This window comes from Brachycentrus maculatus, unplaced genomic scaffold (genome assembly GCF_059751285.1).
Source record: "Brachycentrus maculatus isolate JH-2025_06_01 unplaced genomic scaffold, ASM5975128v1 h1tg001561l, whole genome shotgun sequence".
NCBI lineage: Eukaryota > Metazoa > Arthropoda > Insecta > Trichoptera > Brachycentridae > Brachycentrus > Brachycentrus maculatus.
The window spans coordinates 57,121-78,891 of record NW_028282189.1 but is presented as its reverse complement, the minus strand read 5'-3'; the positions used below and the strand labels follow the sequence as shown (position 1 = coordinate 78,891).

At 37.5% G+C, this 21,771-nt stretch overlaps 1 protein-coding gene across 1 annotated transcript; it reads left to right on the top strand.

Annotated features, from left to right (window-relative positions):
- The first annotated feature begins 1,007 nt into the window (after positions 1-1,007).
- LOC148298824 (uncharacterized) lies at positions 1,008-21,288 on the top strand. The gene is given in 4 exon segments (XM_088276624.1): positions 1,008-1,104; positions 2,420-2,681; positions 20,102-20,243; positions 20,298-21,288. Coding segments are annotated over 4 exon segments (1,260 nt in total). The 3' UTR covers positions 21,057-21,288.
- The last annotated feature ends 483 nt before the right edge of the window (positions 21,289-21,771 follow it).

Below are 21,771 nucleotides of genomic sequence, written 5' to 3'. Positions count from 1 at the left end.
TCCCAACCCCAACCCCAACCCCAACCCCAACCCCAACCCCAACCCCAACCCCTAATATCTTTTAAGAAGCAAACTAAAACCCCAACCCCAACCCCAACCCCAACCCCAACCCCAACCCCAACCCCAACCCCAATTATCACAATTATCATTGCGTTGGAAGTAGCAACCGAACATAATAGAATGCTCTATTGATATAGTGATAAATATATAGCTATCAACCGAGAGTACCAAAAATGGCCTTATACAGCCCATAGAAGTGCTCGAACATCCAAACGCGCATGCTGAGTTGGAGCAAGTTCATGCCATACAGCACGGTCGAGTGGCCAGTAATATTCCTGAGTCAGCTGATAAATGTACCAAAGACAGGCTGAATTGAATTTCAAGATTCTCTCCCGCTGCGTGCCTCCTAATTTTAAGTTGTGGCTCGCACTCAAGTTGATTGCCTTGATGATGAACATGAGATCTGGGGGTAGGTCTTGAAGTATCTTGTTTATGTTGCTGAAATTGGCGATGTCTTACTATCTGAAATACTTTTTCTCCTATGCTGTAATCGGCTCTCCTAGTTTCTTGTTGCTGCTCACTGTGCGTAATAAAAATATGATTGGCAAGTATTCGATGTGCTTTTCGATGTTTAGCTTTTCGGCGAACTTTATCACGTACTTGCGATCTGATTTGACAAGCGAAACCCATAGACTGCTGAAGTCCGCGATGAATTAGGGAGTGAGAGCGCGATAGAGTCCATGGTCCAGCAGAACTATCTGGTAGTCCTGTTTGGCATCTCTCCCTCCAGGATGCTTCCGGATCAGAATGTTGCCGGGATGTGCATCGCAATGAACGAACCCATGCTTGAAGATCATATCAGTGAAGATCCCCACCAGAGTCTTTGCGATCCTTTTCGTATCGAACCCGGCCTCCGAGAGTCGCGCAGTATCATTGATTTTTATACCATCGATGTATTCCATCACAATTATCCTTTACGAAGAGTAGCTGGGATATATCTTGGGTACATGACAGTGAGGGTCACCCTTGAAGAGCCTCCTTGTCCTTTCGGCGTTAGCTATTTCCCGCTCAAAGTCCAGCTACTCCACCAGACTGCTCGCCCAAGTATCGAATAGTTTGGGAAGATCGATTTACTTGAAGTTGTACCTCTCCATCAAGTAGCTGCAGAATATTGTGATTTTGCGGAGGACATATAAGTCCCATTTGGACTGATTCCTAAGGAAAGGGAACTGGATCTTGACTGCCACTTCTTTATTATTCGATTTGAGTGTCGCACGATGGACCTGAGCTAAAGAAGCCGCAGCGAACGCAGTCTTGTCAAACTTACTAAACATCTATTTGGGTTTGATATCTAAATCTTCTTCGATGACGACTTTAATTTAGTCGTAGGGTAGTGAAGGCCCTGAATCTTGAAGCACCTTGAGGACTTCTGTGAATTCCCAAGGCATGACTTTGTCCAAATTTCCTAGATACTGCCCTAGCTTGAGATATATGCCTTTGTTGATCGAGCTCAAGTCTAAAATGCGATTGGCCACCCTAGTATGGATCTAAATTCGATGGCTATATTACTTCTGATCTCTTGTGATGGTATTAGTCGCTGTTGTAGATGAATGGTTGCAGTTCCGTATAATAATCGTAGACGGATCGAAACAATATTGCAGATGCTCTCGAAGAATTAATAAGCGATCTTCGTGCGCCTTACAAGTCCGCTTGTTGTTGCGGACTCAGATAGTGGTACCCGACAATTGAGGCCCCCGTAATCTCCAAGCTCCATCTGAATAAAAACCTGAACATCTATGAGCACACTTATATTTTATAATTATAATGTCGTTTACTAACTACAAACTCTATGATTATAGAGCATATGCATCATTGAGTGTATGCATATTAATACTGCATTATTCGCAAATCAAATAATACGTACTGATGATAGACATAAACTAATAAGCCCAAAAGGAAGAGTTCGAGTAAGAAAGAGACTTTTAATAGGGTTCGGAATTTGATGAGGAAGTCTCTGCTGTCTTAAACACATAAAGGATGAACATAAATTCTAATATAAACAATAACATCAACAATAACAACAGGAATAACAACAGCAATAACAACAACTACAATTTCGCAATACCCCCAAGCTACCATCATGCGAAGAAACTTCTCACCCGAATGCTGAACTAATACTTTAAATAACTTAAACTCGAGATACTAAACAATAGGGAGAGAATAACAGTTTAATTTAATAAGCTTTAACTCCATAACATCCGTTCCTCGATAATCAAAATGATCAGTGTCCGATACAAGAGTGTAGAGAATCTGGTCATCACGAAAGATCACGCGCTCAATGAATAGCCTCTTTTATATTACGCGCCATAAATCAAAAGCATACTGAAGTACTCCAACGGGCAATCCAAAATATCGGCAGTTGAGCTCGACGTGCCAAAGAACATGAAGATTCCTGATATTGCGACTCCCGTTCCTGTCAACTCGACTATTTACCTTTTTGATGGTGCAGTCATGGACGAGCTTTCAGGCCGGTTCGTACCCGTGAAAAGTGCGCTCAGAATAAATCTTGTCACCGGAGATATCAACACGCTAGCCACCGAAGACAAGATGTACCCCAATGTGCAGATCAAATCTGCGATCCTTAAAAACACAACTAAGTGTGAAATCTACGTTTTGGGGGGGTACGTGAGTGAAGATAAGTATCTAACAAAGCAATGCTGGGCCTTTAACTATAATACAAAGCAAATGAAAAGATTAGCAAATCTGAATAAAATGCATCCCTATCCTTCGGGATGCATCCACAACTCTCAACTTTATGTCATAAGTTCTATTGGCATCGAACATTACAAAGAGTAAACAGCAAACTGGATATATCTGGATTTGTCCGAGAAGCTGACCCCATTACCGTATCAGTTCTGCATCTCCATTTCTGATGAGGAAATAATGATCTTAGGGGGTAAGTCTGGAGGCAAGAATTCTCATAATGCAGCGGTTCTCAATTTGAAGTAAAAATACGTTGACATATATCCTGAAATCCTGCCGATCGGAGTGTCGAATGAACGCACCTGGGGGCCGACCATATATGCTGGTCATGTGGCTATGATATCCAGTGTGCAGGCATCACGATACCCCTATATCACAAACAAGGCTCATACTGCCGAAATTATATACTTTGGAAGCAAAGGATGTTTTCTTCAAAAACTTTCAAATTTCTAAAAATGATTGAATGAATGAAATTCCATTCTCCCTTGATCAAATGTATTCTGCCCAACAATCATTTATTTACTCTCACTAATGGTTTATTCACGCCAAGATCCCTGAGGGAACATACCTCAAGATCAAGGTGAGAGATTTATAGATTCAGTTAATTTTAATTTTATGAAGCAAGTCGACAACTATAATTGTATTTGGCAATTTATAAAATCCGGGAAAGGAGTTAATTCTATTCAAACTGCAGAAATCAATGTCCCCATATAAAGTTATTTCATGTGGAAGTTGAACAGTCGTGAGAACCAATCTCTCCCAAAAGAGTAAGCCATCAATTAGTTAATTGCTCTCAAACTTAAACTTCAGCCATATCAGATTAATCTTTAGAATTAGTTACACTTAAGACTCCGTGAAGATCCCCTTGATTCGATACTCTCGATACTTCATGCCAATAGCCATGAAGTTAGAAGGCTGCAGCTTATTCATAAAAAGCTGAGAGAGAAACTAGACCATGATCATTCACTCGATTTTAAACTTGTCAACCCTATTTCTCACATTCTTGACAGTATTGAAACTGATGTGAACTCACGAATAGAAGAGTAGTATGTCCATAAGCGAGAGAAGGAGGCTCATTAGTATACCTTTCTGTGCATTAAAATCATGAGGGATATGGCAGATCGAAATCATGGCAAAATTGAAATCAGGAGATAGTTGCTCGAAGATCTTCTCGCGATGAGAAGAGATATGCTAAAATTGGGCCAAAAGGAATTTCCATACGATTTTAACAGAAATCGAAATGGCGACTATGAAAAGTTGGGCACATCGCTGGATAATTAAAAGAAACTGATATAATCTCTGAAGAATCATGAGGACTATGCTCTATTTACAGAGATCAGTAAGAAACTGGGACTAGAAGAAAGATGGCGCAATTTTATCAGTCCTCTAAGGCAGGCTCACGAGAAGCAGGCAAATATGAAAGATATCTTATTCGCGACTTCAAGGACTGAATCTAAGGCCAATAATAATACTAAAGGGAGATCCTTTGGCGATAACCTTCTCAATAAAGAACAATAGGTTCCTTAGGAATAAATTGTTTAAGTTTGTTTAAAACTGCTCAGCCTTTTTGGAGTTACAGACCACCATAAAGCTGCTTTGAAGCAAGTTAGCCAATATTTTATTAACAAAAAATGTGAATAGTTTTTCAATGTCGAGTATCTTATGAATAAGTTATAGGTAGGCCACTAAAATGCGATTGAGAGTAAATAGAAGTAACATCTGCCATTTTATAAAATCGCTTAGTGGTGCATTAAATGCTTGCTTTAACAGTTATCATAATTTTTGTATCCCTCTGCAAAAAAGCCAATATACAGCAATATATCCGAAAACCAAGGGCCCGTCGACTTCTACCCATATATCATGCCCATGTAAATTCGTAAACTGTTGGTCAAAAATTCCACAGCTTCAGGAGATTAAATAAAAAAAGAGCTCAAACAAGAAATCACAAACATATTCAAAAGCATGAGAAGGAGAGGAGTGTTTGGTTTGGAGCAAAAAGTATGCCTTAATTCATATTTACGGTCTTGACGCAAATGATTACAAACTCACATGACAACATCACATTTCATATGAATGCAGCATAAACTCAAATAAATAACGATGATCAGTAATGCGATCAGGCTTATGTGTGAATTCTGAAGCGAACTCCTTTCTTATTTACTTTCCTTTCTGACGACTAGTTCTTTTTTTATACGGTCCGAATTGTGTACTTATTGACGGATTTTTTGACAGGTTTTTCTCCTAAGACAACTCTTCTAAACTTCTGCTAATCACTGAGGACTTATCTTAAACTTGAGAAATGTTTCAATTCAGGCAGAAACAATCGGGCAATGTCATCAGACATGATGTCCTATTGAATGACTCTTTACTGCTCGGTTTCTTTGAGGATTTTAAGCTTTTATTGTTCATATATTTTTTTAATATTTGCTCGGAAATCAGAAAGGCGGTTATTGAATTTCGGTCGGGGCATGAAGAGCTTAATTTATGCGAGCTTTGACGTGTTGATCTTTTATTTTATCCTCTCCTCATACTCTTCCTGGAAAGAGTAGACGGGTTTGTACTGGTCGACTATAAGTTCTTTGATATTGGAAAGTCGGACGATCCCCAGCCGCTAAACGAGCCAATAAAACACTCCACTGACAATCACATCTTTAGTGATTTAGTAGATAAAGCTGCAGTACAGCTTCGTCACGAACCAACAGAATGCCTAATCCCCATACTCCTGGTGGGCCCAACTGAAAAACTATCGGGTTTTGTCTGATAAAGTGTGCCCTTCGTTTTTCTTTAGCTCAAATAGTATCTACTATAGTTTCTCGCCAAGGACTTCATCAATTGGATTGGCCTTGGTTTGTGAAACTCCGAATGTTTGGGGTTTGACAATTTTACGGCTGTTGCGGATGTTTATATCTTCAAGCTCATGCTCATAATGGATTGCCAAAGGAACATTAACATTATAGCCTTGTAGATAGAGATAGTTACCGATTGCCTTACTCAATTAGTGCTTGTATAGGATGAGCGTCTTGTTTTCGTAGAAGACGCTCATGTTGGTCTCCATTGGAAAAAACTATGTAATCCTGTTGGAGCTGACTGTACTCATTAGTCGGTATTGCTCAGTGAAATTGTTAATGAATGTTGGGTTTGTGCTCGGAACCTTGGTCACTTTGTTAAAGTAGTGTATCTTCGAAGCAGCAATGATAGTGGGAACAATCGGCAATGGAAAATTCTTAGGAAAGTACTCCAGAAATCGATGCATACAGTTTGTATTTAGAGATCTGCTGGGGAATAGTTCTCCCCCAATCGTGGGAGTCAATTTATGGTGTGCTGCACATATGCTGCACTCGCAATACTCCTCATCAATGTGCTGGACTGTTTTTAGTTACTGTTTCTATGTCATCTTTATTGATGATTGTTAGGCTAATAAAATAAAACCCCCCTGCTGCGAATATATTTATTAGGTCGCAATACTGACGAGCAGATCAATCAAAGTTAACAAATAGATTAGATTAAATAATAAATAATAGGTGGGATTGAGGCGCATAATAATTTTAATGAGAAGAGCCTATATATTCAGACAGAACAAAGAACGATAAAAATCATTCAATACTTCTTACCAGGCAAACGAACGGTTTCTTCCGACATATAATGCTCTCGAAGACCCCTATCTTTCCGGTTTCTTCGATAAGCCACTCATCAAGAAGCAGCTCAAATAAATGAACCTCATTAAAAGGAAAAGAAAAGTTCGTTCCCAAAGCCAGCGGCCTCATACCACTGATAGGCTTCCAAGAGAGCACTTCCCTCAAATGAAACTGCCTATTCTTGAGGAATTCTTAGAGAAAAGGCAGAAGTATCGAAACCCTGAGCAAAGATAAATAGCAACTGCTGGGTCTGGCTCAAGAAGAAAGGCCCAAATCCGTAGTTCCCAAAGAGACCTACCACTCTGATTATAATAAGAATATATTTACGAATAAATGTATGGATGCAGGCATGCACAAAGATCGCCAATGTTTATGGTGTCACACTTAACTCAGAGAATCGAAACTCATGGTCATTTGAAGGCAATCTCTTCACATTATAATACATCAACATAAGCATCGGAAGACTAACAAAAAAAACCCATAAAAACAATTCATCCATTACATTTGCAGAAGAGTATGACAAATTATCTGACATTCTTCATTATAAATTCAATGATGACGCAGTTCTCAATAAGAATAAACTTTACATATTCAACAAATACATTGATTGTAATTCACGTATGGGAGACGACTATACTTTTATTTATATCATTATTTTATCGATTGTGTGTGAGCGTAGTAGATTTTCATATCGTATACTGCGTGTCCTAAGCATTCACTTTCGGATTACTGTGCATCTCTTCTTCTTCTAAGATTTCCATGAATGGTTTTGTCATGTTTTTCTAAGCATTGATCGGGTATAACGTCATACTTACATTCCTTTCTTCGTTGAAAGTGCTTTGTCTTTGAAGAAAAGGTGTTTTGCTGGTGTCACCTTCCGATTTGTAGAGGGAGAAATTAAACTTATTTTAAAGATTTGCTAATGTTCCTTGACCTCCAATGATGAAGACCATTCCAGGTACCAGAAAAGCATACCCCAAGCATGTCATTCCAGATGGCAAAAACTACAATGCGAGTAAATGGTATATCATGCTGGTAACAACGATTTCGAAGCATGATGAAACGTTGATGATGATTTATGAGAATATTTGGCAAACCAATATGTTAGACATCATCAAAGTCAGCCCTAACATCACAGAAACATAGAAGACCTTCACAAAATTCTCATAAGTGTACAACCCAAAGATCCCGTATTTTGTGTGGAATGAGAATTAGCTCCCTCCGAAGAAGAACCCAAAGGTGACCAGGCTGAGGGTCAGGAAGATGTTGTATGTGAGTAAGTAAGTAAAACGTGGCATTTCGGGAATCTTGTGGTTTTGGTCCAGGTAGACACTCACGAATGATCCAACAATTGCGAGTCCATCTCCGAATATCAATCTTTTCCAGGGATCCACTTCTAAGTACGTTTCGCCTTTCACTCCGAACACTTGAGGTAGAGCAATAGAATCTGTTAATATTAAGATGATGCCCAGAAATGAAAGCATGATGCCACCCATTTCGAACTCATGGATCTTTTCATGATTCTTGTATTTTCGCAGAGAAATCAAAAATATTCGAACCGAGGAGAGGCAGACAGCGTGGTTCATTGACGTCCATCTACACGCATTTATCAGCAGTAGAAGCCATATACTAAAATTAATTGTGCTGACAAAAATTAGCTTTAAATTGTGTTTGTTGAGGACCTTTGAAAGCCGTTGGTTGTCGTCAGATAGGTTTCTCTGCTCATACATTGCGAAAGGAATAAGCAGACATGAAACTGTCGTATACCTCCACGAATTTCGAGTGAATGACTCAGCCTTGACATCTCCCATCAGCCAACACGGCACAAATGACGAAAAGATGCAATTCAAAAACAGAATTCCCCAAGCGAAAAGAGAAGAGACCTGAATCTGCGAATTGAACTAAGCTTCAGATTTGCTTGCCCTCGAAGCTTATTGTCTGCAAAAAATAGTCGGACTATTCTGCTGGGCTTAGAGATGGTACATCCCATGAAGACTCCCGACGATGGTAGATTGCCGAAGAATGTTCGGTGAGGTTTCGTTACTAGAATACATACCAATCGCAATCAATACTAAGGCTTAGTTTTTATAATAAAATGCCAATATTTAATTCATAACAATCAATGGCTCACTTTTTGGGATGGTAGTCGTATTAATCGTTATCCTCATAGTCGTCGTCACTGTAATCGTCGATTTATACTCCGAACTTGTCAGTGTGGCCGCCTTCTTTAACTGAAACCAATTATTTTTTCTTTTTGTTTGTATTGGCTTCTTCCAGTTTCTTGGCCTATTTGCGATCTAATTCCTTTTGTTGCCCAATCTCATTTATCTAAAATCATCGAAAATCGTACACTTTTTTCCATTCTTTCATAGCATTTGGAAGAACAAAATGGCTTCATCTACTCTACTAAAGCCTTAAAGAAAGTCTCACGGCGGGCGCTTTGAAAGTTCGAGTTTCTCAGTCTCTCCCCAATCACATAGGCAAAAAATTTGTAGTCGTTCATGGAATTGAGTTCCACAGCCTCGAATGAGTTTTCAGTCATCAACAATTAACTCTCTATGAAAATATTATGTGTAAATATAGGTACAAGTCTAAAAATAATAATAATGATGATTCAAATGTATTTAATAATACTTTCCACGTTGCTGCTGTTCCTGACTCATGGAGAATAACTCAAAAAGGAAAGTCATATTGTTATTGAATAGTTTGCAGCTGAACTGACAGATTGGGTTGGGTTCAATCGCAGTGCTGTCGAAGTCGCTGAAGAATGTGGGTTGAAGGAATCTGAGGAGAGGTTGTTGGAGTTTCATAGTTAGTTGACTGAAATAGGAGAACAATTTTCGAAGCAGCATATTGAAGCCATTATTGAAACTGTCAAAAAGGAAGCCTCAATCAAATAGTTCTTTAGTTGCTTCATCAATAAACGAAATACCCCAAATTAGTTCTTTAAGGAAAAGAAAAAGTATAAAATCCTAAACCAATTTATCAGTTAGTTCCCTGACTTCGCAAGATAGGCTTTTTAGAAGGGAGATAAACCATTTGATAAAGGTTATCGGCTCGGTAGATTCTTTAAATCATTCTTCGAGCATTATTACTTGCATGTTTTGCATCCCTCAGGCACCCTTTCGACCACCCTCATTCGAAGTATCACTGTGAAGTCGGATATCTTTGGCCATGAAGACATATCCAGTTGCCTTACATTGGAGACCAGTGGGAAAATTTCTGAATCTCTCGAAAATTTGAGCATTCAAAATATTTACATCAAAATTCCTGCAGCATTCGAAGCCCTCAAATATTTAAAACTGAAGGATAAGTGCAGAAACGACAAATATCTACAAATTGCCAAAGAACTATCAGCTCGTCTTCAAAAAGTGGACATGTTCAAAATAATGTACAGCGAATACGCTCCGTACGTCGAAATTGCAGCATAAAAGTATGGAACCAAACAGGTGCAAAGAATCGGGGGAATCTTCGCACACATCATCAACAATGCTCAGCATTATGAAAAGTACACGTCATAAGAATTTTGATACAATTGAATTAACGAGTATGTTTGATCATTCATTCATTATTATTACTCATCTACGTTGCCTTGTGAGGCTTACTTTTATTTTTTTATCGCCCAATGTTGCTCCATCTAACGATAACGCTTTACGGACTTGATCTCTATCTTCGCAGAGCACAAAACAAATGCCTTTAGAATTCCCATGGTTATCTTTTGACATTCGAATAGTGAGGGCGTTGATTTGTCGCGAGAGAAAGAACTATCTTATATATTGCTATTGAGTCTAAGCAGGGAGACCGCCGACAAACACTTATAGTTCTTCTTTGTGCCTTAAAGCCTTTTCTCTTTTGATTTCAAGCTACTTATACTCTTCCGCTTGGATATCTTAAATTGAGGGCTCAAGTGCCATGTTCTCGACGAGACTGAATTAGAATCTATGATCGTTATTCTTCTACAAACCCCTCCTCTGCTTCCTGATGAAGACATCGATTTCTGTCTTGCACTACTCAGGGACATCAAAGACAACTCCTTTTCCATCCCGAAATCTTGACATTCCTTTTATTTATTTCAGGACCTTATCAGGAAGATCATCTAAGTAGTTCCAAATATATTTGAAAGAACTGAATTCGACATCGGTTCTGATTTTGTAGGTCAGGTACCCAGTCATCATCAAATGTTTCGACCTGGCTGGAACATAACGACTTTTAAGCATTTAAAAAAGTTTGCCAGCAATTTACTGCTGGTTCATTGGCAGCATTTGTAACAACTAAATCGATTTGGGTGAGGGTTTCGGCTCAAACTGCAAGTCCCCAAGCAACTCGGTATTCAATTAGTCATCTGTGATGTCGGCAGATGTCTCATGCATTGTAATGTTGCCCTTTTTCTATATTTTGTGAATTTCGTGGGTGCTGTCAATGAATGATATCAAAGTGCCGCCTGAATAATCTGATATATACTTGTTTTCACGAAGAATTCATGGATTTTGCGATAGTGCTCGATGTCTCTATTGAACCCAATGTTCAGGATCAGGTTGAATATCTTGGGAGTTTCCTCCTTCCCGCAAACGATCGACGCTTTTTTGGAGCTAATGATCACAATTTATGCGGAATTGTTTTGAACCACTTCTTCTATCCTGCATTAATGTAGAAATACGAAGAGTGGCTATTGTCGCTAACGATTGCCATCGGCCGGTTAAGCTTGTATACTTCTTTTATTCTGCTAATTTGTTCCTCGCTCTCACAAATTATCATCGTCATCGCCGGCCTCTTCCCATATTTAAGGCATAGGTTCCACACTGCGTATGGCACACCCGCATTTTTAGGCTAACTCTTCAAAAAGTATAAATGCTCTATAATTGTTAAAAATTATTGCTTGCTAAAAGAATGTCTGCTCCAATCCGATAATGCGCTTTGATGTTGTCCTTCTCATGGGATCTTTCTCTTTGGGGTTTAATTGTTTCATGTTCAAGACTGCTCGAACTCGAACGTGGTTTTGAGGATTTTTTCATTTTCTATTTATCTATTGGGATATCTATTATAATAACTATTATTGTCTATTATTATCTCTAACTCAGTTTAGATTAGAGCAATCACTCCTTTCTTATTAGTGTTGCAAAAAATGATAAGCATTAATTAGTTTGTAGAATTTTGTTTGAAACTGCTCATTATCGGAGTAGTAAACTCCATCACACCCTTATACACCAGAATGCGAAATATCCTATCTTATAATATTGTTCTTTCTTGTTTCTTGATTTTATTTATCATTCATTCCAAATAGACTTGCACACCTAATAATTGGTTCTTTAGGCATTTGAACATCTTCTAGTTTTCAATGCAGCAATACTATTTCGCTTCTTTTTCAAACTGACATTTGCTTATAATAGTCTTTTCTGCATTTATGGGTTCCTTGCCCTATTTTTTAGTAGCCTTTTTATCTGCTCCTTTTTTTGAGTCTTTTCCGCCCTTTTTGGCAGCCTTTGCAGCCTCTTCTTCTTCCTGTTTCTTCAGTTTCTCTTCTTCCATTTTGGCCAAATTAGCTTAGAAATATGCCTTTTTCTTCTGTATAATATTTTCTTCATCGACATAAGGCCTTCGAAATAATGGCGATTCAACAGCCTACCTTGGGAAGACACTCAAGTTCTTTTGAATCCTTTTATTTCTCATTTTATGCATACTCCTCAAATCCAAGCAACAACCTCCCACACATTCTCTCACCATCACGATCTTGCCTTCAACTAATTCCGCTTTTTGCTCGCCGGTTTCTGCATCTGTATAAACTTTGGGTTCTTATTTATAAATATAAAACGTGATTCCTTGATTTAATTTAGAGACATTCTCCGAGTTTGAAACTAAATTGCACTCATAGTTGATATTAAATTGCAGGCGATTTACTTATTCTTATGTAGTTATGCTCTCCATTTGTATTTTATTTTCTTACGTGGAAATTTGTTGGTCCAAGAAGTATAAAGATATCCAGAAAGAAGTTTGGGTTTGGCGAATATCTAAGTTCTCCTGTGGAAATATCGTAGGATCATATATAGTTCCTGAGAAACCTTAGAATATGCATGATTTGATTTTTAATGTTACGTTAAAGTAGTCATGCTAATTTCTGACTCTCGGTTCAATGATCCTTACTTATTTTTTAGTCTATGGCTAAGGAGCTTTCTCCTCAGCTTTTGAGCCTTTTTTGGCATTTTTTAAATCTTTCTTTTATTATTTTTTTTATTCGATGGGCTTTTACTAAATTACTTCAGTCTATGGCTCTGGCTTGACATATTTTTCATTATCAAAATAGTCTAACAATATTTCCTATGTGATAAAGTCCCAGTAGAGCCACAGCAATGAAATCGGATTATTATAAGATATTAAAATTTTAATCTTCTTCAAGCCGCTCTTAATGTCTCCGACAAATCTGTGAATATCTGTGATCGAATTATACGAGACATTGAAACATCTCAAACTCGGACATTTAGCGATGATTGTATGTCCTGTTTCGTCATTGATTCTATTATGAGAGACTGAAAGTAGTTACAGATTTGTCTGATGTTTCAGAGTGCACTACTCGATGTGATTGTAATCCAGATAGAGTTCAAGGCAGCTTGCAGGGATATTGTCAATGCATTTGATATTGTTATGGAACAAGTTTAAGACTTTTATGTTGCTTAATTTTTTGGTGTTGACATCGATTTCGTCTATGCCTGAGTACATAAACTGCAGAGTTTTATAAAATTAGTTCAGAAATGGGCGATTGCAAATAAACTAAGCCATTCCATTATGTAGAATGAGTTGATATAGTTCTTTGTTATCAGGCGACCATCTTTGAATAGCTTTTTCATCAATATTAATTTCATCGGGGTCGATCGAATCTAAGGCTATTTTGTGTTTAGGCCTGCTATTGAGAACTCCAACTAATCGCATTTCTTCAGTTAGTTTTTCTAAATTCACTTCAGAGTTACTTTCGAGATAGAATGTCAGCTGCATCAGTTACTCTTATGTTATAAATGTACACATGTAAACATCATAAATGTGGAAATACATACAAATTAAAACCATCTTAATAACAGTCAAGAACATCGTAGACCAAACATGTTCCCACTCGAGGTAAATATTATATGCTGAGTTGAATATTTGAGCTCATTTAAAAAATATTCGGAATAAATGTTAGATTCGGAATAATTTTTAATGAATAGTTACTATAGAAATAATCGTCACAGCTCAAAAAAATGAAGTATCAATAAATGCCGTAAATCTTACACCTCATTATTCTAATCATGAACCCTAAAATTTATTCTTGTTAAATAAATTATTCATAAAACTGCTTTTATTTGTACTCTCCAGTTCCTCTAGTTTTTCTTCTTTTTCGACTGCTTTCCCGAAATTGCTTTATAACTTAAGTCTTACGTTTTTATTATTATTGCTGTGGGTAATTGGGTAATATGTTGTCTTCTGGCTGCTGATTTCTCTTTTTTGATTTCTGATTTTGAAGCGTTACTATGATTTTTTCATTTTGACAGCCAATGTGAACTTTTACACAGAGCACTTTCTTAGCACACTTTTATTGAGACTATCTACTTTTTTTATATATTTATCGGCTGAATGATACTTTCGAAAAGTGGCGATGGCTGTTGCAGACATTTTATGCATTTTCTTCAGCTCACCAGTTAATTTATCCAGTTTTTATTTGGGATTTTCGAAATAGTTATTTTATTGGTTGCTTTGCGAATATCTATGCGAGTTTTTGGCTTCTCCATTAAAGAGATTAAAGGCTGGATCTTCTTACATTTTGAGTTTATTCATAATAGCGAGAGAGGAAAGTTCATGGTGCGCGCTCGAACTGCTAGGAATCTTGGTTTTGATATACTTATTTTTTAGTTAGATCTGCAGTTTGCTTCTTCTGTCTCGTTCGAACTAATGCAAGCCCTAAACATTCTTCAGGCCCTCTGAACTCTCATTGCTCTCCTCTGAATCGGATTCGACAACCATGGAAAAGTCCCATTTCAATGACTTAATCACAGAGGAAATATTTTTATTGGTCTGTATCAGTATTGACTTTTCATTGAGAAGCTATTCATGTTGGCTCCATAGGCTTAATTGATAGTTAGATTTTGACTTAGTGGAATTCAGGAAATCTACCATGCTTTTTTGCCTGCTTCGGGGGCTATCGCTTCTTTTGACTCTGTTCTAGCTGGGGATAGCACTATATTTCTTCGTTGATAGGACTTGCCCTGAATTGCTGTAGGTATGACTGTGGTTAATGCTGGAAATTATGGAGTTTATATTGTTATTTAAGAGCTTGTTGGCCTTGATGTTTGACTTATCTTTCCGAGCATATTCATTGCTGATAAAGTTGGTGTTGGAAATATTTACGTAGCTATTAGGCTCTTTGATAATGGCTGCAGTTCTGTATTCACGCAATTTCCTGATACTTTCGATATCTCCTGCCAAATACTTCAACGCTATGTAGCACAGATCACTCTGCTCTTGAAACACTCGGTCGTACATGACCTCTAACTTTCTGATATACTCAACGATCTTCTTATCGGTAGCATTCAAATTATTCACAATACTTTCCGAGATTCTCTCGCTGGCTTACATAATCTGTAGCACCTCTTTGCACAGCATGTAAAGTTCCCCTAAAAACTTTGCATTTCGATCGTGTTAAGCTGTTCGAGGATATAGCAGAATGACGAATTTACTCTATGTTGCCATTTTGAAAGTGAAACGAAGCAGCAGCTTGATAATTTTTAATATGACTTTTTTCTACTGTTTGGAAAGTGAAATTAAAGAGTGATGCGAGAAGTTTATTTGAAGATTTTTTGCGTTCTGAGGACTCTTATGAATATTGGCTTCGATGCTATTGTTCTGTGCGTTTTGGAATATTTTATGGATGCTTTCCAAGAGCTTGTATGGAAACTTATAGGATACGTGGCACATTTAGAACTGCAATATAATCGGGATGCTGTCATCGCTATTATTGCGATTGTTTTGGCTATTCATTTTGATTTTGACATGTTGTTTGATTTTTTAAATCCAGCTTTCTTATTGGGTGTTCGTTCCTTATAATTGCTGATGCGTGCCATTGTTCATAATATGGCCAAGAGTACCTTTTATTTCGTCGTTATCGGGGATTATATTGTTGTTTGCAGTTTACTTTGTATTCTTCTTCATGTTTAGATCATGGATGTGAAGAGCATGCGCATTCTGAGCAGATTAAACTTATAGTCTCTTGATCACATTAAACTTGATGATCTTGTATTAGACTCGCTTGTGATAGAATGTGTCTGAACTGTGATAGATCGATTTGATGCATTTATCCACGCAGGCGAGCACCTTGGAGAGAAGATCCTGAGGGGTAAATCTTAGGGCAATCTGCAGGTAAATGAGCTGGCATCGACAAACGAAATGAAGGTAACTGCACAATTCGTGCTCGATTTCGAGCAATGTGAGATCTGGCTCCAAGGTGTTCGCTTTGGGCATAAAAATGAGCCCATTCTCATTGAGGCTTTCATACTCATCTTCTTTGTGATGAAATAAATAATTCTATATAGCAACAAAACTCATACGAAAAACTGAGGATCCATTGCTTGCATGTAGCCTTGCAGGACTAAAGTATAAGATTGCAGCACTCTTTGCATCGTATTAAAATTGTGCATTAAATCGCAGATTTCCTTTTCGATGCGGTTGTCAAATTCGGCGGAGTTAAGAGTTTCGCATCGCATTAGCTATTTTTTGTTGATTCTTTTTAATTGGATGGAGATGATGGTCTTGAGAGGCTTCAAAGCGATCTTGATGAGTTTGAGTAGACTGTAATTATTGAAGGAACTCTGGCGTTAGTGATAAAAAGAAAGAGTATGTTCCCATACTTCCTAAGGCCTCTTCTAAGGAATAATGCAGAACGTACATTCAAGATACTCTTTTTAAGGAGCATAATTTATTCGTCTATGCTGTTCTTAGAATTTTCCATATTTAAAATCTATGCATTATTTTTATGTATCAGCATTAAAGGTCTTCAGCAATGCATAAAATAAAAAGATAAACCAGCATGAAATCAATGAATTTTATGAATAACTTTGTGATTATGACAACATTGTTTGTCAACAACGATCATATTTATAAAATAAGTAACCAACTTTTTTTGATTTGAAAAAATAAAATTAATTATCCCGAACTGTTTATCTCAATAAGAAAGACACACTAAAAGAATCTTTTATAGAATGCAGTTAGTCTAAAGAGTGTGCAGATCAATGGTATTATTATATGTTTGTAATCCTTGATAATTTATGTATAAAATTGAAATTAAATAATATCTCCGGCAATTATTGTATCTTATCTTTAGAAAATCAGCTTGCTTTTTTGAGATCCTCTTATTTGATAGAATTTTCCATTCGTTATCGGTCTTTTTTTAATAAGAACACTACATTGAAGGTGTTCAGGAATATCCATAGGAATGTGAGAGAGACCGTAATGAAGAGTATTTATGCCGGAAGGACATTGAACAGAAGCCCAACAAGAGTCGCTATTACACCTTATCCAAAGGTACCGAACACCATTAGTGTTGAAACTTGTTTTGGAAGCAATTACATTTCATATTAATTTGGCACATTTAACACCAAGGCGAAAATTGCAGAATCACAGAATCCGATAAGAATGGCGATAATGATTAGAGCAATGTGAGGGCTCATGTTTGCTTTTAGTAGTAAAAAAATGAACCCCGTCAGGAATCCGAAAAATGCCAGAATTGCGATCTTTAAGGTAGCTTTTCCTCTCACAAAGATAAAAGCAAATCGACATGCTGTTATCGATATCCAAAATATCGAATTATATAAAGTAGACCCTTATTTGGTATTTATCTTTCGAACTGACGCATAAGTAGAAACCCAAGAGCCAAATGAAGTTTCAATCCCCACAACTAAAAGAACAGATAGTCCTAAAAATACAATTGTTACTAAGCTTACGACGGGGTTTTCCTATTCAGGTGGTATCAGCATTTACTAGTTGTTTTAACCAGTTTCCATTGTCTAAGGGCTCTTCAGATAAAGGCAAGCTGGTATCATCAAAAGGCATATAACTCCCAATACCATATAGGTTTGATAGTTTATGAAATAAATGACAATGGGAACAAGTAGTCCGCCTATTCCCATGCATGCGTGCAAAAACTGAAGCCATTTCTCAACAGTTGGGCCATTAAAAGCAGCCACTGTCCCTACATTGCAGAATATGTCAATATAAGAAATTCCCATTGAAGCAAGCCCGAATGACACTACCATTACAGCAAAGTTTGTCATATAGTTAAAAACTATAGAAAGTATCCCGCATGATAGGAATCCTATAGCCAAGCATTGATGAACTGTCAGATATTTTTCCACGACTTTCACACTGAAGGCTCCGATCGTGCATCCAATCATCCTGGAGACCAAGATCAATGCATAGTCAGACTATACTTTATGATCTCTTTCAGCATAGTATGGGATTAAGGGGCCAATTCCAACTAAAAGTGCTCCAAGCACCACATAGGAAACAGAGTACAAGATGAAATGCTTCAGTTTAGGATGCTGAAGAATCTCCGCTACAATCATTTAAAATTTTAATAGTTAAAACCTCATATAATACAGCATTCAACAATTCAAATGCTGTTCTTGAGAATGGATATAAAATTTTAAATTTTACTATAAAAACGGATTATAGTTGAACACTGCGAGATAATTAATGAAGGGGCAATTTTCACAGAATTTCGCATAAAAGATGGTAAATTGTTAAATTTTGAATGATTTGCTATTAGGTTGCATTTTCATATTTAATAGAAGAATCAATTAATTCTGGAGACACTGATAAAAGCAATTCCTGTATTTACTTTTTCTTTGCTGAAAACAGGCACTTCAAAGATTCCAGTCATTTACAGTATAATGCTTCCTTTCCCGATAAAGTCATCCCATTTGAAGAATTAGTGATCCCAGATTTAAACTTAAAGCGATGAAACTTATTTCTATAAGTTCAATATCGCAATTTCCTTTTCCCATTTGGGATGCATTCCTCCTTTTCTGACAGTTTAAGTTCTATGCTTTTGTTTTTTGTAGTTTAAGATAATATAAGGGTCCATATCTCCTAAAAGTTCAGTATTCTTCAGCAGTTCTGCCATTATAACTTTGATTTATATGGTTTTGCATATTGGTTTACCGTTAATGTACAAGGATTTGTTTTCTGATTTCTATAGGGATTGTTCAAATTCGTTATGATTATCCTGACTCGAAATATTTTATTACTGCTGAGTCTGCTGTTCGAGTTGTTATTGAACAATATCTCCTTGCGCCTGTGTCTGTTGTTCGCCGATTTACTGTTGGTATGTAATTCTTTAAATTTGAATCTAATGAGTTTGAAGGCCAGTTTCGTCTTATTGTTGTGTCTGCTGTTCGAGTTGTTACTTCTATTGTTCACATTATAAAAGGCCTTACCCTGCCTTCTTTATCTCCTACACTTATTCCCTTTGGCTATCTTGATATAAAGCCTCAAGATGCGATACATCAAAATATTTGAAGACATAATCTTAAGCTCTTAGAGTTTTCTTTAATGCTGATGACAAGAATACTACATGATCAGGCTTCTCATATCGCCTATAATTGACTTATTCTTCCAGTATATCCTCAGAAACAACGCTATTAAACTATGCGATTAAAAGTGACAACTCTTATTCCAGCTTTTCGGAACCATCAATTTGTTAATTGGGCACAAATTTCGTCTCTTTATTGTTTTTGTTGTTAAGATTTTATTCTTTGGCCTTGAGATATTAGAACCAACTTTACCTACCTTCTGACAAATTTTCTGATTCATTGGCTTTGTGGTGCAAAAATGTTTGAATTTGATATAGCAAACTTCGTTTTCCGCATTTGCTGAGTGCTTGGTTGATGATGGAGATTGCTTACTTTGTTTTTTGTTGATTGGTCAAATAGTAGGCATGTATGCTGTATGCCAGTAAATTCTATGGCCAAAAGTGTACAGCTTTGTTCAATTGCTCGACTACTTCTAAATCCTTGTTTTTCTCGATTGCTCTTTTGGCTTTGAGTGTCAGCAATAGTGAGACACAACATTTGAAGTATCTCACCGCTTCACTTCTTTGAAATGTGGTTCTCTGTTGATCTGAGGCAGCCAAGTGATGAATAGCGAAGAGATTATAATAAATACGATAGTCAGACTGATCATAGTTTAGTGCAGCCTGCAGATATTCCAAAGCCTACTCGCTTCGATTGAGTGACATGAGCAAGGTGGAGATATTGATGTAGGGGGACATCTCATATGGAAACTAGCTAATCAATCGTTAGGTGCGCTCAAGAGCACTGCTCAGCTGGTTGCTGCGGAGATCATGAGCTGCATAACTGAGTTCATGCGACTTGATTTGCATAACGTACTGATCTATTTTAAATAATTGTTAGCTTGAAAATATCATGCATTTGTGGAGACCCAGAACACATATTAACTATATTTATCTACGGTTCATGGGCTGATGTCGATTTGGGTAGCTTCGTCATTTTTAATAAATATATCTCTCTTGCTATGGCATATGCATGCATATATTTATGGGTATGCTGATCTATGCTTTTTTTTATATTATAATACATAAGTATCATAGTCCATTGATTAAGATTCCGGATTTCCATGAAAAAAGTAGCCTATGTGTACAACTAAACACTCACCAACTTCAATTTCAGCAAGGAACATCCCATGAAGCCTCGAAGAGTCAAAATGACCCACAGTTTAATACAGAGCTATGGCCTCGGTCCATACTTAAACATGTTTCAGAGCCGGGAAGCCACCAGTGATGAGCTGGCTTCCTTCCATGACCAGGGCTATGTTAACTATCTCGAAAAGTGGGTTAACCCTAAAAAATAGGATATTGTCGGCCAGTATAGCGCGCTCAACGAAGAAAGGAAAAAAGCGAGGGATGACCCAAAACTGAAAAATAAATACAAAATCAACCAATCGTTCGACTGCCCTGGGTTCGACGGACTTTACAATTTCTGCCAAATTGCAGCAGGGGGTAGTTTGGATGCAGCTGATATCATAATTACCGGCATTTCTAACCTCGCCATAAACTGGGGAGGAGGATTTCATCATGCTCGCAAAATATAAGCAAGCGGGTTTTGTTATATAAATGACGCTGTAATTTGCATACTCGAGCTGCTGAAGGTGTACCCAAGAGTGTTATACTTGGATATTGATGTTCACCATGGAGACGGGGTTGAATAGGCATTCTACAACACCAATCGTGTGATGACTGTGAGCTTTCATGAATTCGAATAAGACTTTTTCCCAGGCACTGGATCTCTCGACTCCACAGGAGAAGGAATTGGCAAATATTTCGCAGTCAACGTGCCTTTAAAAAAGGGAATCAACGACATCATCTACATATAAATATTCAAAAAGGTGATGTAAAGATGTATGGGCTCATATCGTCCCGATGTAGTCGTCATCCAATGCGGGACAGATTCGCTATCAAAGGACAAACTCGGCCATCTAAATTTGTCTATAAAGGGCCATGCCGAAGCAATAAAGCACATGATCGGGTACGGAACTCCCTTAATTCTGTTAGGAGGAGGAGGTTACACAATAGAGAACGTTTCTCGCTGCTGGACCTATGAGACTTCTGTAGCAATCGGTACATAAATCGATAACAACCTGCCAGAATCCGACCCCTTCTACAGTATTTATCAGGGGGAGCAATACAAGCTACATTTCCCTGTTTAGTAACGAAAGAACGAGAATACCCCTGAATATTTAAATTTCGTGCTGGAAACTATCAGTGAGAATCTCCGCGAAAGCGAAATCAGGCCGTCGATAGCCTTCCACAATGCGCCCAAGAACTTCCTAATTGAGTAGAAATGCGACTGGGAGATAATCGGAGAAGATGAAGATAGCATGGCAGACTCTCTCTGCGAAGAAATCATCCGAAGATACTGAAATTGAACATGTTGATAAATAAGTGTGATTATGGTTCTGCCTAAGTTATGTATAAAATGAGTATAAATTTATATAGTCGCGACTAAGAAGAGGTGATCATGAATAAGTACGAAATCATGGACATGATAGATTAAGGAGCGTACGGGATTGTGTGGAAAGCGCTAAACAAGTAAACAGGAGTGCTAGGTACACATTTCGTAACTTAGTGGCTATCAAATAGTTCAAAGAAGGAGATGAGGATGAAGTATCAAGAAAAAGCATACAACGGGAAATAAGAATGCTGAGAATGCTGAAAGGAGAGTTCATCGTGGACATCAAGGAGGCACTAAAAAAGAATAATAAGATCTTCCTGATTTTTTAGTACTTTCCCAAGAATTTGTTGAATTTAATCTAAATGTATGGGCACGGACTGGATGTATGC